Source organism: Mauremys mutica, chromosome 11 (genome assembly GCF_020497125.1).
Source record: "Mauremys mutica isolate MM-2020 ecotype Southern chromosome 11, ASM2049712v1, whole genome shotgun sequence".
NCBI classification, from domain to species: Eukaryota; Metazoa; Chordata; order Testudines; family Geoemydidae; genus Mauremys; species Mauremys mutica.
Window position 1 is genome coordinate 141,753 of NC_059082.1, and position 17,065 is coordinate 158,817.

The following is a 17,065-nucleotide window of genomic DNA, read 5'->3' on the forward strand; positions in this document are numbered from 1 at the left end:
AGGTGGTCTCTCAGCAAATGGGGTCAGTCAACCAATGCTTGCATTGAAGTCTCCAGCAGACATACCACTGCTGAATCATAGGAGGGGCAGATCTTGAATCTTGGAGCTTTGCCTTCAGCCATTTTGGCCACATGGATTAGGGTGTGTGTGTGTCTCTAGCTTTGTACAGGGAGGTGATAGGGTACTGCAGGAGAGAAACTGTATCAATACTTCATTTCCACAGTGTACATCTATCTAAACTCTATTTATTCATTTATTTATTACCAACAGGTATGCTAACTAACTAACAACTGTAGTTATGGAATTAGAATAACTATCTAAGAAATCTTTTGCAGGTTGAAGAGATGTGGCTACTGCAGGGTTCCATCTCAAGAGTGGTAAGAAGGAAGTCAGAGGCAATTGAGGCTGCCCCACCCCTTATATCCTCTGCTACAGTAGTCAAGAGAGTTCCCAGCACATAGCCCCAGTGGACACTGCTGTTCAAAAGAATTTGATCTCATGTGCATAGGGCACATGTGCACCCAGAGGAATATATGTGGACAATAACTCAAAGCAGGACTGGGCTTCTTCTCTCCCTTTCAGTAGCGGAAGGGCTGGGGATTTCTTGGTAGTACCCTCTCTTTCCCTTTCTTTGGACGTAGTGAGAAAATAATGCAGCATCCTTTTGCAGAGTGTGCATGCAGATTGAGCAAGAAGAGGTGCTTTAGTCAATTCCCCTTCAGAGCCCAGACAAGTGAGCAGAGTGCTCATTTCAACAGCCAAACTGCTTAACGCTTGGATACAAACTGGAAAGCTGGGCAGTCTCTGGGGAACAGGTATAATACACTCTCTGTGGAAAACAATGCTGAGTAAAGAGGCATCTGTGTTTCGCACAAGCTGAAGTTTCTGCATAGTCTTCAACTGAAGCTGGGGTGATTAAGTTGACAGCCCTTAGATGTTAGGGCCTGAGGGTACACTATAGGATGTTGTCAGCAGAAGGCCATCAACTCTGAAACTTAACCCCACCCTCATTCTTAACATAGCCAGTTTTGGCTACCAGAGCATGCTACAAGACCTATCTCTTTGGACAGGTTAAGGATTTCTGAGTGAGCAAACTCAGTTTGTACTGTCAGAGTACTTTAACTGTTGGAAACAGTTAGAATTTTTCAGTATGTGTTCTTAAAAATAATCTCTATTTGAACCTATTCCAAGTTCTAGATGCATGCAATAATATGCACTGAGAGAAATAAAACCAACAGGACTGCCTTAAAGAGTATCCAACATAAAGGGGTCCCCAATTCTGTTTATGTATCTGGATGCTATTGTAATTAAAAATAAACAATAGTACTAATAAAGAGAATTGCAACCCTTTGCCATTAACAAAATATAGATGGTCACTCTTATGGAAACTCCAAACAGTGCTTGTGTAAGGCAGAAAAAAATAAGAGGACCCTAACAAGTAAAAGCTCTTCCACTCTTGACCTAATATAAGTGGTCTAGAAATTAGCATTAAATGTGGCACCTGAAGCATCAAAGCTGCCCCCCTTACTCAGAGAATCCTCAAAATTCCAGGATAGGGAGGAGAAAGGATATCTGCTAAATTACTACAGAATTGCACACCACAGCATTTATTGTATGTATCTCACTTCAAATGCACACTATGCAACCAAAACTGACAAGAAGCTGATTCTTGATAACTTTCTTCATAGTCTCTTATAGCTCAGAAAGTACCCCTTAGATGCCTGATTAACCCTTTAAAGCAGGTGATGCCAAGGTCTATTTCCCTTTCCTGTAGGAAAGGTGAAAGCCTTTCTTGACACCTTAGATAGGTAGCCTGTTGGTTACATTCCATCATCAACTTTACAACTACCCAACAGGAATTGATTTGATGAGTCAAACATTCTTTAAACCCAGTGGAAATTGGGAAGAGAAACTCAGTGAAGCCAGAGAGGCAAAAAGCAGATAACGTAAGGCAGCTGAGAAGTAAAAAAGCAAAGTAGTAAGAGTTCCCACACCTGGCCTCTCCAGTTTGCGACTCCATCTGGTTAACCCAAGATTTGTAAATGTCCACAGGATCAGTTTTGATGTTGAGTGATTTGTCATCTATGATTTCCTTCACGACAGGTGCCAGGATCTGCCTCATTGCATTCTGGCCACGGGCACCACGGTTGAAACTTACCACCATCTTAATAACAGTGGGGTTTCCAGTCACAATCTCATGTATCTGATCTACTTTTGATCTGGAAGAGAATTAACAAGAATAAAAAACTAACTAGAAATAGTTTTACCAGTTATGCAACACTTACATTTCATGATGCATGCTTCTTAAGGCAGAATGTGTTAGTTTCATTTGTAAAGCTGGTGGATTTTGACAAAATTTCAATGAAACAAGATACAACAAAGAGTGCATTAAGGAGATTCATGGTGCTTGGCTCAGGTGTGCTAGGAGGCAGTATGGGGCACAAAATTTAGCACCTTCATCTAAGAAATGTAGCACAGCTGGCTGGTGCCTAGAATACCATTGCATAGAGCTGTTACAGCACATTTTGCACTTCATTTTTAAAAACAACACTTTAAAAACATTTTTGTAGGGACAGAGAGAAAATGAATGTGTTTTGGAGGGGGGCAGGGAAGATATGTACGGTATTCTTTCACTATAAGAGACAGTTCATCATAGAAGACTAGGAGAAAAACTACATTTAGTGATAACATGACTCACTGAAAGGATGAAAACAACAAATTAACAGAAAAGTCTCCAGAGAGATAGTTTATATTCTTTTTCAGTGATGAGGCCCCAGCTGTGCACTGTGAGGAATTGAACTATGATGTAACATTACCACAAAGAATGTGCCGAGCCTGAGTCCACAAACTGACAGCCTATAAGAATATAAACTACTAAAGCTTTATTGAGGTCTTGCATTCTCATTAGCTGTTGAAAATCCAGGACAAGCTGAATTTGCACTTCAGTTTCTTACGACATGTCTACATGGCAAGTTACCGTGCAGCAAGCCAGAGCGCGAATCTATAGTGCACCAGATTGCCATGCAGTAACATCCTGTGTGATCACTGCTACAGCATAGTAGAAGTCCCGCAATGTGGTTTAGTATACTGCTGCAAAGCGTGGTGTCCTCATAGCAGTGTACTGCATGGCAAGTTGGTGAACTTTAGATTCACACTCCAGCTTGCTGTGCAGTAACTTGTCATATAGACAAGTGCTTAGTTCTCCTGGCTGTCCTTTTCCAAGCTCCTTATTGGCTTACAAAGCTGGAGCTACTCTAGGCACAACAGCAGTTTAAATTCATTTAGCCAGTTTTCCTCCTCAGAAAAGCAGATGCTTTTAATCTAAAATAAAATCATCCTAAAACCCAATGTAAAGAGGTTTGTTTTCTCCTCAATGGCTATTATTGAATAGCTCCTCTCCAAGCCAACAGATATTTCTTTGCACTTCAGGGAAAACCAGTTTCTGTCTAAGAATAATTTGGAGACTCAAGCATGAACAGGGATAAACAGTGTAGCAGAAGACATCAGGTGATAAATGACATCATAACAACGGTTCTTTAAGCCATCTGTATGGCAAGGCCATGGCAGCACATACTTGATTTCTTCCTGCAGTGCTGTCTGGAAAAGCCGAAGTAACAGGTATTCTTCCCTCTGATTGGATGCATAGTTATACAGAGTGAAGATCACAGAATCCATAAACTTGGTGGATTTGTTCTGAGGCATCTGAAAAATCAGCTTGGCCAAGTAGGTGGGGTTAGTCTACAACAACAACAACAAAAGGTTCAGCATTCACTCCCATAAAGGACAGGACAACTGGTGGCAATAGTGGGTCCAAAGCACAGTGCACAGGTGATGACTGATTCAAGGCACAGAAGTGTCCATGGCCAGAGGCTGTCAAAATCTCTAAGCCTTAGGGGAGCTGCTTACCTGAAGCAAGTAGAACAGGTGCTGATATGCTTCCAGCTTCTCCCTCTTCTCTTTGCTTAGAGCCTTCAAACCTCCCCTCTGTTTGTTCAGCATCATCATGTCAGAAAGCTGCTCCTTGTTCTTCTTGGTAAGTTTCTTACTATGAGAGACAACATCCTGCAAAGACAGAGAGAGACTCAAATCTAACTTAAATCCCCCAAATCCTCATTGACATTTTTTTAAATTGTGTCCCTTTAATCACTATATTTATTAATACTGCACAGAGAATTGTGCACAATTTTATACCTGAGTGTGCTATGGACACTGCACTGGTTTAATTAGTTGATGATTTCCTGCTAGCAATGATCAAGAATAGTATTCCCATGGTGATTTAATTAAATCCATCAGCTGCATTCAATACAACTAGCCATGAGGTGTTCCTCACTCGGTTGCAGCCGCAGGCTGGGATAGACCATCACTGTGAGTAGTTGTTTCTTTCTTAGTGGACCCAGAGTGTTATATTGAGAGACTGATCACTTCCCTGAGGGCCCACTCTTGTTGGGGGTACTGTGGGGCTCAAGGTGCACATGAAACTGCTGGGGCACAGTGTGATTTGGTTTGGAATTAGGTCTTCAATATGTGGATTACAGACAAAGCCTGTTTTATTGAATCTGCCAGGTACAATTTACTGATTTACCCAGAGTCCTGGATGATGGTTAGCAGACAGACTCAATCCAGGTAGGACTGATGTAAGCAGCAATATTCAGGTTCACAACCTCAGGGTCCTGTCTGATATGCAGCTGTTTCTGCACATCCAGATTTTGTTGTTATGGATCAAGTTTATTATGGTAGTGCCTAAGGAACATATAAAAATGGGGCCACCTTGTGCTAAGAGCTGAACAGAGTAGTAGACATTCCCTGCCCCAAAGAGCTTACAATCTAAATAGATCAGACAGACGGGGGGAAGGGGTATGACACAAGCAAAGCGAACAATAGGATAGGAGCAATGCTCACATTAGTTCCACGATTTTTTTTTTTGCTAGGTTTACTTAGGAGAGGATAAACTAATTGAGAAGAAAAAGGTATAGAAGGGAGTGAAGGAGACAGGTAAGGAAAGAAGAGGGTATGGGGGGGCAGGTGTAGAGTGAAGTTGAGATGAAGACACTGTGAGGGAGGAGAAAGGAGAGGGTTGGAGCAAATATGAGGACAGATTAATAAGATTGGGACTTTTCAACTTGGAAAAGAGACGACTAAGGGGGGATATGAGAGAGGGCTATAAAATCATGAGTGGTGTGGAGAAAGTAAATAAGGACGTGTTATTTACTCCTTCTCATAATACAAGAACTAGAGGTCACCATATGAAATTAATAGGCAGCAGGTTTAAAACAAACAAAAGGAAGTATTTCTTAACACAACACACAGTCAACCTATGGAATTCTTTGCCAGAGGATGTTGTAAAGGCCAAGACTATAACAGGGTTCAAAAAAGAAATAGATAAGTTCATTGAGGATAGGTCCATCAATGGCTATCAGTCAGGATGGGCAGGGATGGTGTCCCTAGCCTCTGTTTGCCAGAAGCTGGGAATGAGTGACAGGGAATGGATCACTTGATGATTATCTGTTCTGTTCATTCCTTCCGGGGCACCTGGCATTGGCCACGGTCGGAAGACAGGATACTGGGATAGATGGACCTTTGGTCTGATCCAGTATGCCCGTTCTTATGTTCTAAATAGCAGCACAGGGTAAAGAAAGTCCAGGCAAAACTGTAGAAATTTCTTGGAATGTCCAGAGATATGGTTTGGATGCTTCTATTATTTCCAGCGGGAGACTCCGGCAGTCTCCTCTCTGCAGTTTTCCACCAAGGCAATATTGGTGGAAGGGGTGAGGAGGCGAAACATCACCTGGGTCCCAGTGCCCCAGAATATGAGGGAGGGTATCCCCCCAGCATAGTTCTGAGTGGACAAGGGCACTTTATCACTGACACTTGGCCAAGGTTTCAGCCTCCTTCAAGGCAGGACCTGGCCATAATGATCCAGACCTCTGTCACTCAGACTGGATTATTGTCATGCTCTCCACAGGGGGCTACATCTTAAAACTGTTCAGAACTTCAACTATTGCAGAATGCTGTAGATAGTCTGTCAAAGAACCTCACTCATACAGCACATTACAGCTGTGCTTTGATTTGCCCTCTCTTCCCATTTATTTTTGAGTGCCATATGAGGTGTTGGCTCTAACCAATAAAACTTTAAACAGGTTGGTGATCTTTATTACCCCAGAAACCACCCCTCTCCATACAATACTATGCCAGATGAGATAAGTCAGAAGTATTCAAGCTAACAAGCCCCTGATTTAATCACAAAGGGGATAGGAGGCAGGGAATTCTGACTGATGAGCCTTCCACTGTAGAATGTGCTGCCCCATGAGTTAAACATAGCACTAATGTGTTGACCCTTTAGGTCATGTTGTCTCTTCTCCTAGGCTTTCCTTTGTACAAGGGGTGAGATGAGCAGCTGGGTGGTCAGGGATGGTAAGCTCACATTGTGAAGGTGTTTATACTGAAGCTGAGTACTGGCAACAATCTGGTCAATTGTCCTTGCAGCTGAAGCAGCCAAGTGTTTTTCTCTTCCACTGAAGCCAAAAGGACCAATGAAACCTTGCAAAAGGGCCATTCTGGTATCCTCTTTGTTGGCGGCAAAGGTAAAATTGGTGCCCAGAACGTTCAAACATTCTCTGAAACAACTAAAGCCGTTCTCCTCATCAAGCAGTTGAAAAGCCTGAACATTGATATCTGAGCTTTATCTGAAGTGCGCTGGCCAGGAACTGATTAAATGAAAGCAAAGACTATATGTTTTTATTCTCAGGCTGCCCTGATGGGTTGCTCCAGAAGTAGGTGGCTGTTATACTTTCACCCAATGCCCGATGGGCATTGCAGGGCTGATGGGTGATTAATGAATGACTATCAGAGTCTCCTTCTGTATCAGCTACTGGAATCTTACCATTATCACAGTGTATGGTCCCATCAACACCAAGGCCAACAATGCGACTGCAGACAATTTGTCCCAGTAACTACACTCAATCCTTAATGAAACTCTGAGAAGAGATGTTGTCATGATCCTGGGTGATTTTAATGCAGAGGTAGGAAAGGATAATGACACCTGGGCCAGTACTCTCAGGAAATTTGATATTAGGCAGAAGAACAGGAATGGACAGCAAATACTGGAATTAGCGATTGCCAATGACACGGTGATTGACTCTTCCATCACTCAGAGAGTCATAAGCCGATCTGGTACTGCTCATATGTTTTCACTAGGGCTGTTATTGATGGTGTTTTCATTAACTGTTATCGGTCAACAGTCATAGATGTATGAGTTTGCAAAGGTATTGAACAGGACACTGACAATCAACTTCTGCTGATAAAAGTGCACCTCTGATTTAGAAGACTGCCAACTTAATGAGCCTAAATTTGTCTGATTTAATTAAAGACTCATATTACAACCAAGCTATCACACAGCTTTCTCTTCTGAACTGCTTAAGCATTAGAGACTGAAGTCTCATTCTGTCTGTCATCTGATGAGGAATGGCTTTGTTTCAAATCATCAGTGCTGACCGCTGCCAGCTCAGTGCTGGGGCCTCAACCCTCCAAATTTCATCCATGGATGAGTGAGGAGATGCTCCTAGCAGTTGGAGTTAAGGGGGAGGGGAACCCCAAGGCTGCAATTTGAGTCTTCAAAGACAAGTTGTTGAGAGCAAAAGCAAAGGCTCAATGGGTTTGACTTTGGAATGCCATCAAGTCATTGTATAATAAGATAAGGGACCCTGGTGGTTGTCTTAGGCAGTCAGTTTAGAACAGGCTGCCACCAGGCACCATCTCAGCACACTCTAGTTAACTTTACAGTGTTTGCAGTAGAAGATGGTACCATCTTGATTAGTAAGAATCAGGACAGCAACATTGGCCAGAGCCTGTAGTATCAGTTGTATCAATGGGAAGATCATTTCAAGATGCTCCTCAATTGTCTGTCACCTGCAGCCCCTCTTCCATTTGAGAAGGGACAGGAGCCACCTTCTCCATAAGCTGCAGTCTGGGAAGACATGATGGGTTCTAACATTACCCTGGAGTTGCTGAAGACACGTGAGAGTACTGCTGTACTGTCGCTGCAAAGGCTCTTCTAGACCATCTGGCATACTACTCTCATCCCCAATGACTGGAAGAAGGGGCAATCTGTTCAAAAAGGGCAATAAGGTAGAATGTAGCAACTACCTGGGTATTATTCTGTTACTCCTAGGGAAAATCTTTGCTTCCAATATTAATATCTCCAATCAACAATGTACTTCATGGCAAAGGCTGGGGTACCCAGTGCGGCTTTAAGACTGGTCATTCTACTATCAACCAGGTCTTTATCTTGGGACAGCTTTTTCAGTAGATGGTTGAATTTAATATGCCATGCACAGCACTTGTTATAGACTTCACCAGCCCTTTTATTCAAGTGCACTGAACAAGTCTATGGAATCTAATGAGGTGACTCAACGTCCCTGGAAGACAGGGATAGAAGAGCTCTATAATGGACTGGAAAGCTGCATTAGAGTCAATGGCAGATATATGGCATGGTTTCCTATCTCGATGTGAGTTCATCAAGGCTTTGTTCTGTCACCACTGTTCATTATCGGCATGAACTAGTTGATAGATAAGCTTGAGGAGGCAACTGTCAGTGCAGCGTGCATTGGTCTGGTTATTAATTCCGACAAAACTAAATCCCTAGCCATTACCATCAAAGCAACCACCACCTCAGTATTAACCTGCCCCAATGAGACACTGACACAGTGTCAGCTGTTAAATATTTGGCCAGCATCACAGAGAGTGCTGGAAAGATTTAGGAGCTTGTATAACAGCAGCTGCTGCCATGTGTCAGGTCATTCAGCAGTCTCCTGAGCTTGGTAAGTTTATGTAGGGGCAGTATGATGAGACTGCCTACAATGGCATGTAGCCAATCTGTCACTGTTAGTAGCAAAATATCCCCAACGGCTGGTGATGGGACATTAGATGAGAAGGGCTCTGAGTTACAACAGAGAATTCTTTCCCAGTTTCTTGCTGGTGGGTCTTGCCGAAATGCTCAGGGTCATATTTGGGGTCAGAAAGTAATTTTCCCCCGGGGTCAGATTGGCAGAGATCCTTGGGAGTGAGGGGGTTCGCCTTCTTGTGCATCATGGGGCACAGGTCACTTGCAGGTTTAAACTAGAGTAAATGGTGGATTCTCTGTAACTTGAAGTCTTTAAACCATGTTTTGAGGATTTCAGTAACTCAGCCAGAGGTTAGGATGTATTTCAGGAGTGGGTGGGCGAGGTTCTATGGCCTGCAACATGCAGGAGGTCAGACTAGATTATCATGATGGTCTCTTCTGACCTTAAAGTCTATGAATCGATGAGGATGTTGTAACATCAAGCTTGCTACAAAGCTGTGGATCTATAAAACCACAGTCATACTCCCTCTATTGTATGGAAGTGACATATGGGTGCTAAGGAAAGCTGAAGAATCCCAGATTGACATTTGTCATTCTTGTCGTCTTCATCAGCTGATCCATGTCACATCTCATAAACAAGGCTATTAAAAACTGGACCTAGTAACCATCTCCAGTCAGCTCTGGTTCAGTTTTGGCAGCCTTCTTGATACAGACATATTATTAGAACGGAAGACCAATGACTTCTTAAGCATCTGTAGCAAAGAATGTCACTATGTGACTAGCGATCATGTGAGTGTCAAAAGCTTCAGTGGCGCAGTAAGATTGCCAGTGCTGGACGAACTGAGTATACAACCAGAACACTTTAAGCATCTTGCCAGAGATTGATGCACTATTTGAAAGGTCATGTCTCTTTGGGATTTGCCATAATGAGGATGATGATGGGGATGGTGGGAGACCTCCGTGTGGGGGTAGAGGGAAAGATGGTGGGATTGAGTAGGAGTTATCACCTTTAGACTTTGGCTCCAGCTGCTGCTGCTTTTACAATACCTGTGAATGTGCCTGTAGTGGGGCGCACTGCCCCACTCCCTGAGAGTGTGGGCTGTGGCAGGCCAGGGTGCCTGCGCAGACAGGGAGCCAATCAGGGCCCAGTTTGGAGACAGCCAATCAGGGCCATGCTCAGCCCTATAAGAAGGCTGCCCAGGAAGGGAGCAGGCAGTCTGTCTCAGGCCTTCGAGAGGAGAAGGTCAGTCTCCAAGGGTGGGAGACTAGCACTGCGGACAGCACAGTGCTGGCCAGGCTCGGGGAGGCTAGGGAGCTCTAGCCCATAGCCTGCCAGGCTGCAGGCCCTGAAGGGAAGGGCCTAGCGGGTGCAAGGGGCCATAGGGGAAGCGGCCCAGGGAAACAGACAGTGGAGGGGAGAGGAGGAGGACAGCAAGGCTGCCGCCAGAGGGTCCCTGGGCCGGGACCCAGAGTAGAGGGCGGGCCTGGGTCCCCTCCTTCACCCCTTGCAGTACACCAGCAATTGGCCGTAGGGAGCGGCCATTATATTACGCCAGATCCCTGACAAGAGGGATTGGACTCAGAGGGCGGTTGGACATGGTGGCTGGGATGTAGGACTGCTGATCACCGACCCCCGGAACGGGGTGCAGATGGACTAAGGGGCACTGCTGGAGGGCAGTGGCCTCAAAGAGGACGCTGCCGAGCATGGAGCAACGCGGGCCCAGAGACACCAACAGAGGGCAAGAGGACGGACGGGACACCACTAGGAGGGGGCGCTCCACTGGACAGAGCTAATTCCCAGAGTCACCAGCAGGAGGTGCCAGGTGGTGAGTCCCCAACCCGTTACAGTGCCCAAGATAGTAGATGTGTGCATTTTTTAAATTAAAATAAAAGTATTTTGCTTACTTGCCGGAGTTAAGGGGCTGAATTCCCTAACATTCTTACTTCTGTAATGCATGTATGTATGTATTACTGTTATAACCATTTTAGAGATGGGGACACTGAGGCACAGAGAATCAGAATAATAGAATATCAAGGTTGGAAGGGACCTCAGGAGATCATCTAGTCCAACCCCCTGCTCAAAGCAGGACCAATCCTCCGAAAGATTTTTACCCCAGTTCCCTAAATGGCCCCCTCAAGGATTGAGCTCATAACCATGGGTTTAGCAGACCAATGCTCAAACCACTGAGCTATTAAGCAAGTTTACCAAAGCCCCTCAGCAAACCAGAACCAGATTAGAATTCAGGAGTTCTAGTCATTCCGTTGTCTCTAGACAATTCTATCCTCTCTGTGAAACATTTCAACAACAAACCTCCTAGGATACTTGCCACAATTTACAGTACAACCTTCCCTTGGCTTATCATGTGTCTGGTACACAGTGCTAAGTGATTTTGTCTGATTTAGACTGTATGCTACTGGGGCAGTGACTATGTCTCTGTTCTATACTGTGCTGGGCACATTATTATTTAAGAGACTATGGCATCAAAGGGGCACAGCAGTAATATTTTTGCTTTGAACAATCACCACCTTCTATAACAAACCTCTCTCTCAGGCAGCCACCTCAGAAGGCCCCCCACATCATCTCTTTCTTCTTGCTTGGCTATCTCTGGAGCATTTCTTTTCTTTCCTTTCCTTCTTTCAGCTGTGCTACAACCACTCACTTGTCCTTCTGAATCCCCATCAACTTCCACTTGCCTTGACTATCACACAGAGGCCCTCTGTTTCACATGCACTTCCTTCCCCACAGTGGGACTGACTGTTCAATTAGTAGAGCTGTCTAGAACAGCTAAGAGCTGGGGGAGGCTGGTTCTCTCCACTATCTGGTTTATATGCCTGACTCTGTACTTTGGCTTTCCCTATTAGCGTGCTTCATACCTGCAATGTGATTTTGTTTTTCACAAGCAGTCCAATTTTGATGTCCATCAGATTGAGGTCATTTTCCAGTTGCTGATTGGATCGAATTAGGGTCACAACCTCCTCACGCAGCTTCATTAGGTCAAGCTCTTCCTGAAAATCTTGGTCACTCTGATCCAGTAAGTGGACAAATTTCCGGACTACAGCCATAGGTGGGTCTTCAGCACTGACTAAAAGGAAATGAAGTATCAGGCAAAGAGCAAGAGAAATCAATGAATACACATTTTAACAGCATATGAAGTATCTGTTTATCACCTGACAAATTTAGCACCACACAATATAAACAGCTTCTAGCAAGATTTGGAATTACTTATTTTTGGACAAAACATGAGCATAATCAGCAACAAATGAAAGAGTCACACAAATATCAAATCTAGGCCAATTTGTGATGCAGGTTAATTGAGAAGCTGTAGTTCTACCCATCAGTAGCTACAGTGATGTCTGGATTTAAAATTTCTCACCCACAGTGTTCCCCAACCTTACACTCTCCCCTACCAATACCACCTCAAATACCTCCCATACTACTACTCTTCTAAATGGTCTACAGTGATACAGACTACATTAGCAATGTGCCATGGAAATATTGACTCTTCAGGTATATAAGCCTCATTCCCTTGGCAATACTTACTGAGAGTTTTGTAGTCATCCCGTGCTTTATTTGCACGAATAAAGGCCTGGATTTTTACAATGTCATTTATCTAGGAGGAAAAAAAATCCCACATCATTTCATTCATAGTGTAATACAGAAAATAAATATTAAAACTAGTGTAGCAGAGAGACTCTTACATGGTCTCTGAAATACTGCAGACGATCTCTGTACCGCTTTCTGGCTTGATACATCCTGGTCATTGACTGAATCTGTGAAGTAGTAATGAGACACTCAGATAGAGATAAACTCTTTCCTCATTACAGGGTCCCACAACAACCTTATTGCCACAAAGACATTGAGGAATTAGCAGGAATTTATAGAAATGCAACAAAAATTATCAGAGAGCTGGAGGAATTGATGCTAAATATGTAAATTTTTGCTAAATTACAGATGAGGAAGGAGAGAAGCAAATCCTAACATTGTATAAATATTTGAAGGATATCAATGCCAGGAAGGGAGAGGGGTTATTTAGGATCATACACAAGGAGGGGATATAATTAGGAGAATGGGGTAAAGTTAGAGGATTTAGAATGAACATCAGAAAAAACTTTCTGACCATGGGATCAGTGAGGTAGTGGAATTTTCTATCAGGAAAAGAGGAAGAAGCCTGGGTTATTTTTAAAACCACACTGGACAAAGAACTAGAAACAGTACATAATCCATGATACTGAAATGATTCTGCCCTGGCTCCTGAGAATAGACTACATGACCTAAAAGTTCTTTTCCATCTCTAATTTCTATGACTATGAGTAGACACACTTCCAAGGAAACTGTACCTTCACTACTTCGTCCTTGTGTGCTCGCAGGTACTCCAAGCGATCTTGGTATTCCTTCCGCTGCTTGTAGCCACGCCACTGAGACTGAAACCAGACAATGCACACATACACAAATTTACTTTGCAAAGCATTACCATTCTTAATACTCCCGTGCTATTCATCTTCCCAAGTTTGCCTTTGTCCAAGTGTAAAATTGAGGATTCATAATTTGGTGGGTTTTTTTTTAATATGTATGAAAAATGTTAGATGCACTATGGGTACATCTACAATGCAGTTAGACAGCCGGAGCTGGCCTGTGCCAGCTTACTCAGGCTCATAGGGCTTGGGCTGAGGGGCTATGTAACTGCAGTGTAGACATTTGGGCTCAGGCTGCAGGTCGAGCTCTGGGACCCTCCCACCTCAGAGGGTCCAGACTGAGCTCAAACATCTACATTGCAATTAAATAGCACAAGAGGGCAAGTTGTATCAGCTTCACAGACAGAAGGATTACAACAGGTAATAGGAGAAAGGACACTCCATATAAGAGTCCTGACCAGTCTTCCCTAGCTCCCAGTTTTTCGCAGATCTCCTGCTTGTGTGTCTGCTCTCTGCTTCCCCAATCTCCTTACTGAGTCTCCAGTTTTGGCCAGCTACCAAGGTAGGTGAAGCCAGTTTCTAAGGCCTGATCTATACTACACAGATAGATCGACGTAAGGCAGCTTACATCGACCTAATTATGTCAGTGTGTACACTACAGCCTTGTCCTGACTATGTATGTGGCCTACTACCCCAACATAATAACTCTACTTCCATGAGAGGTTAGGGCTTATGTCAGTGTAGTTAGGGCAACAAAGCGTCTATACACACACTGCTACTTACATCAGCTGGTACCTGATGACAGAACAAGGAGTAAGGGTCTCAAGTTGCAGTGGGGGAGGTTTAGGTTGGATATTAGGAAAAACTTTTTCACTAGGAGGGTGGTGAAGCACTGGAATGGGTTACCTAGGGAGGTGGTGGAATCTTCTTCCTTAGAGGTTTTTAAGGTCAGGCTTGACAACGCCCTGGTTGGGATGATTTAGTTGGGGATTGGTCCTGCTTTGAGCAGGGGATTGGATTAGATGACCTCCTGAGGTCCCTTCCAACCCTGCTATTCTATGATTCTATGATCATGGATTTATATAGAGGCAATATCATATTATCTGTCTTATTACCTATCCTGTTCTTAATGATTCCCAACATTCTATTTGCTTTTTTGACCGCTGCTGCACATTAAGTGGATGTTTTCAGAGAACTATCCACAATGACTCCAAGATCACTTTCTTGAGTGGTAACAGCCAATTTAGACCCCATCATTTTATATGTATGGTTGGGATTATGTTTTCCAATGTGCATTACTTTGAATTTATCAACAATGAAGCCAACCTAATATAGGTTGACTTTATTTTTTAGTATAGACATACCCTAAGACTTCCTCCGCCTTCTTCTCCTGCCAATCAGGCTACCTTCCCTGCCCTCAACTCTTTCCCCTTTTCCAATGACAGGGGTTGTCTTCATGAGACAATCAGGTCCACGTTGGGATTTTATAAAATGTATGCGTACAATTTACTCTCTCAGACTTTCTGCTATCCCTACGCTGGTAGGTCTGATGCTGCCACCCAGTATTCACAAACCTTCCCTTTATTTCTGGTGCAGTTCCCCCACTTGTCCACTCACAACTTCTAAGAAAGTCACTTTCCAGATATCACCAGCTTGAAATAAGCTAATAAAAAATGGAACAAGCACATTCCTTCAGAGATAGAAAACAGGTCCCAGGATACAATTATGTCAGAGTGCATCCCCACTGAAGGGACAGAAGGCCCACAAGAGATGGAGCTGATTCAACAGCTCTAATATACTTCAGATATAGTGCAGTCCCAGTGTACATTACTGAGCAGTTCATGAGATAAATTCTTCAACACAAAGCACCTGGCATATGCCTGTCCCCAAAACAAACATCAATGGCTGACCAAACAATAAACCACTAGAAGGTCTTCTCTGATACATTCCTCTCCCTGCAGTTCTGCCTGAGGAGGAATTTGCTAGTTTCACATGAAAATGGATAAGCAACATAAACTCTTCAGGGCAGGGGCTGTCTTTCTATTAGATGTTTGTAACACCCAGAACAATGAGACTGGTTTCTAGGCACTACTATAATTCACATAAATAAATAATAATAGTATCACAGTATACGTAGAATGGATACAGAAGAAGTCATCCATAGACAGAGACATAAGACTTCACTACCTGGATACAAGTGATTGCAGGGACTTGCTTCTTCAAGAAATTCATTCTGGAGTTGAATTCCTGGCGAACAAGGTACCCACGGCAGCAAGCCTGAAGCCTGGTAATCAGGTTCTCATTAGCAAGCCAGAGCTGCTCTCTGTTGTACGCAGCAGTGACTCCAGAGATAGAGCTCTGAATTAGTGTTATAGAGGAAGAGGCAGTGGAGACAAAAATCAAGATGGTAAATTAACTTGCTATATCATGCACAAAATATCCTAAAATTATCCTTCTACATACATTGGGATCATGATCCTGAGCTCAAAGTTATGGTGAATTTGTTGAAGTGGCTCTATATATTTTCTGCTGAGAGAAGGAATTTCCTGAAACACGGAACCAAGGTGAAACACATCGTCTATAAAAATCTGCAACCCCCCCCCAGTAGGAAGGGTGCAAAGCATATGTATAGCATAATGGCAAAAGCAAAAGGGCATGGAGGCACACCAAAAAGGCACAAATGAGAGGAAGATGTGGCAGAAAATTATTTGTTTTAGTTATTTTTAAACAGCATTATCTTTTAGCCAATAATTCTATTTGGACTTAAGCTTTAACTCTTAGGATAATACTGGGGAGAATTACTCAGGTGACAACTACAAAGAATTTGCTCTTTTCAGGGAGACAATGAGCACGTTATTCTACTACCTGTATCTCCTCCCGGGAGAGCTGGGTATTATTCTGCACAAATCCTGAGGGTTCATCCCAACGTCCTTCTCTGGTTCGCAGGTTATGGTAATAATAATAGCCTCCTTTCACCCAGTGCTTCACCCACTCACTGCCATTGTCTCCTATGAGCAGAAATTGAAGTACAAGAACTGAAGGGGAAGCACAGCCTCCCAGCACGCAGATAATGTTAATTAAGCAATCATCAGTACAACTACTTTCAACTATATGTTCACTACAGCTAGAAAAGCAGATGTCACATTCCCCCAAGACCTTACTGAGCTACCTACCATAACATGCTCCTGAAGTAGAGAACATTCTACCAAACATTGAAGTAAAAGTATATTTTCTAAATGTTAAAAAGAAGTCCCCCATCCCCACCGCACAACCCTAGATTCCTTTCCAGACAAATTTCTTCCCTGGCCTCTGCTTTCCATTCCACCATCACAGATTCATCTATTTTCTCCTCGCCAGTTTACCATTTAAAATTCAGTTGTACAACCCCCACAGTTCACCTGCTGCCAATTTCTCTCTCTTGGCTTCTGCCAGGTCACGCTGGTATGTCTCATCACACTCTGGAGTGACTCCATACAGTCCAACATCAGGTGAGCGCAGGGCACTGAGAGTCTGGCCCACATCACCATGGACCACTGCTTCATTAATGGCCAGAATTCCTAATGAAACTTGGATAATACACAAAAAAGAGGGTTACCTTGGCATGCAGGGGCTCAGTGGTCCACACCAAACACAGAACAGATTAATAGAAAAGCAACTTTGAATGTTTCTCTGAGGGTGGCAGAAAAGGGACATTAGGTGCACATCCTTAGGAATCAAGTGTCTTCAACAGAGCACATCACCATGGTCAGATGTTTTACTTCCACTCCACCCTGCCCTTTCCACTTGGAGCAATCACTACTTCACCCAGCATCC

At 43.6% G+C, this 17,065-nt stretch overlaps 1 protein-coding gene across 2 annotated transcripts in view; it reads right to left on the reverse strand.

Moving 5' to 3' along the window:
• IQGAP1 (IQ motif containing GTPase activating protein 1) overlaps window positions 1-17,065 on the reverse strand; it is a 190,134-nt gene that overhangs the window by 56,694 nt on the left and 116,375 nt on the right. For both annotated transcript variants that reach the window (XM_044981139.1, XM_044981138.1), the window contains exons 17-26: window positions 16,651-16,818; window positions 16,118-16,260; window positions 15,440-15,610; window positions 13,178-13,261; window positions 12,539-12,610; window positions 12,381-12,450; window positions 11,714-11,922; window positions 3,907-4,062; window positions 3,575-3,738; window positions 1,995-2,219 (exon numbers count right to left, since the gene is read on the reverse strand). In XM_044981139.1, coding sequence (XP_044837074.1) covers window positions 1,995-2,219; window positions 3,575-3,738; window positions 3,907-4,062; window positions 11,714-11,922; window positions 12,381-12,450; window positions 12,539-12,610; window positions 13,178-13,261; window positions 15,440-15,610; window positions 16,118-16,260; window positions 16,651-16,818 — 1,462 coding nt within the window. The remainder of the gene's footprint in view (window positions 1-1,994; window positions 2,220-3,574; window positions 3,739-3,906; window positions 4,063-11,713; window positions 11,923-12,380; window positions 12,451-12,538; window positions 12,611-13,177; window positions 13,262-15,439; window positions 15,611-16,117; window positions 16,261-16,650; window positions 16,819-17,065) is intronic.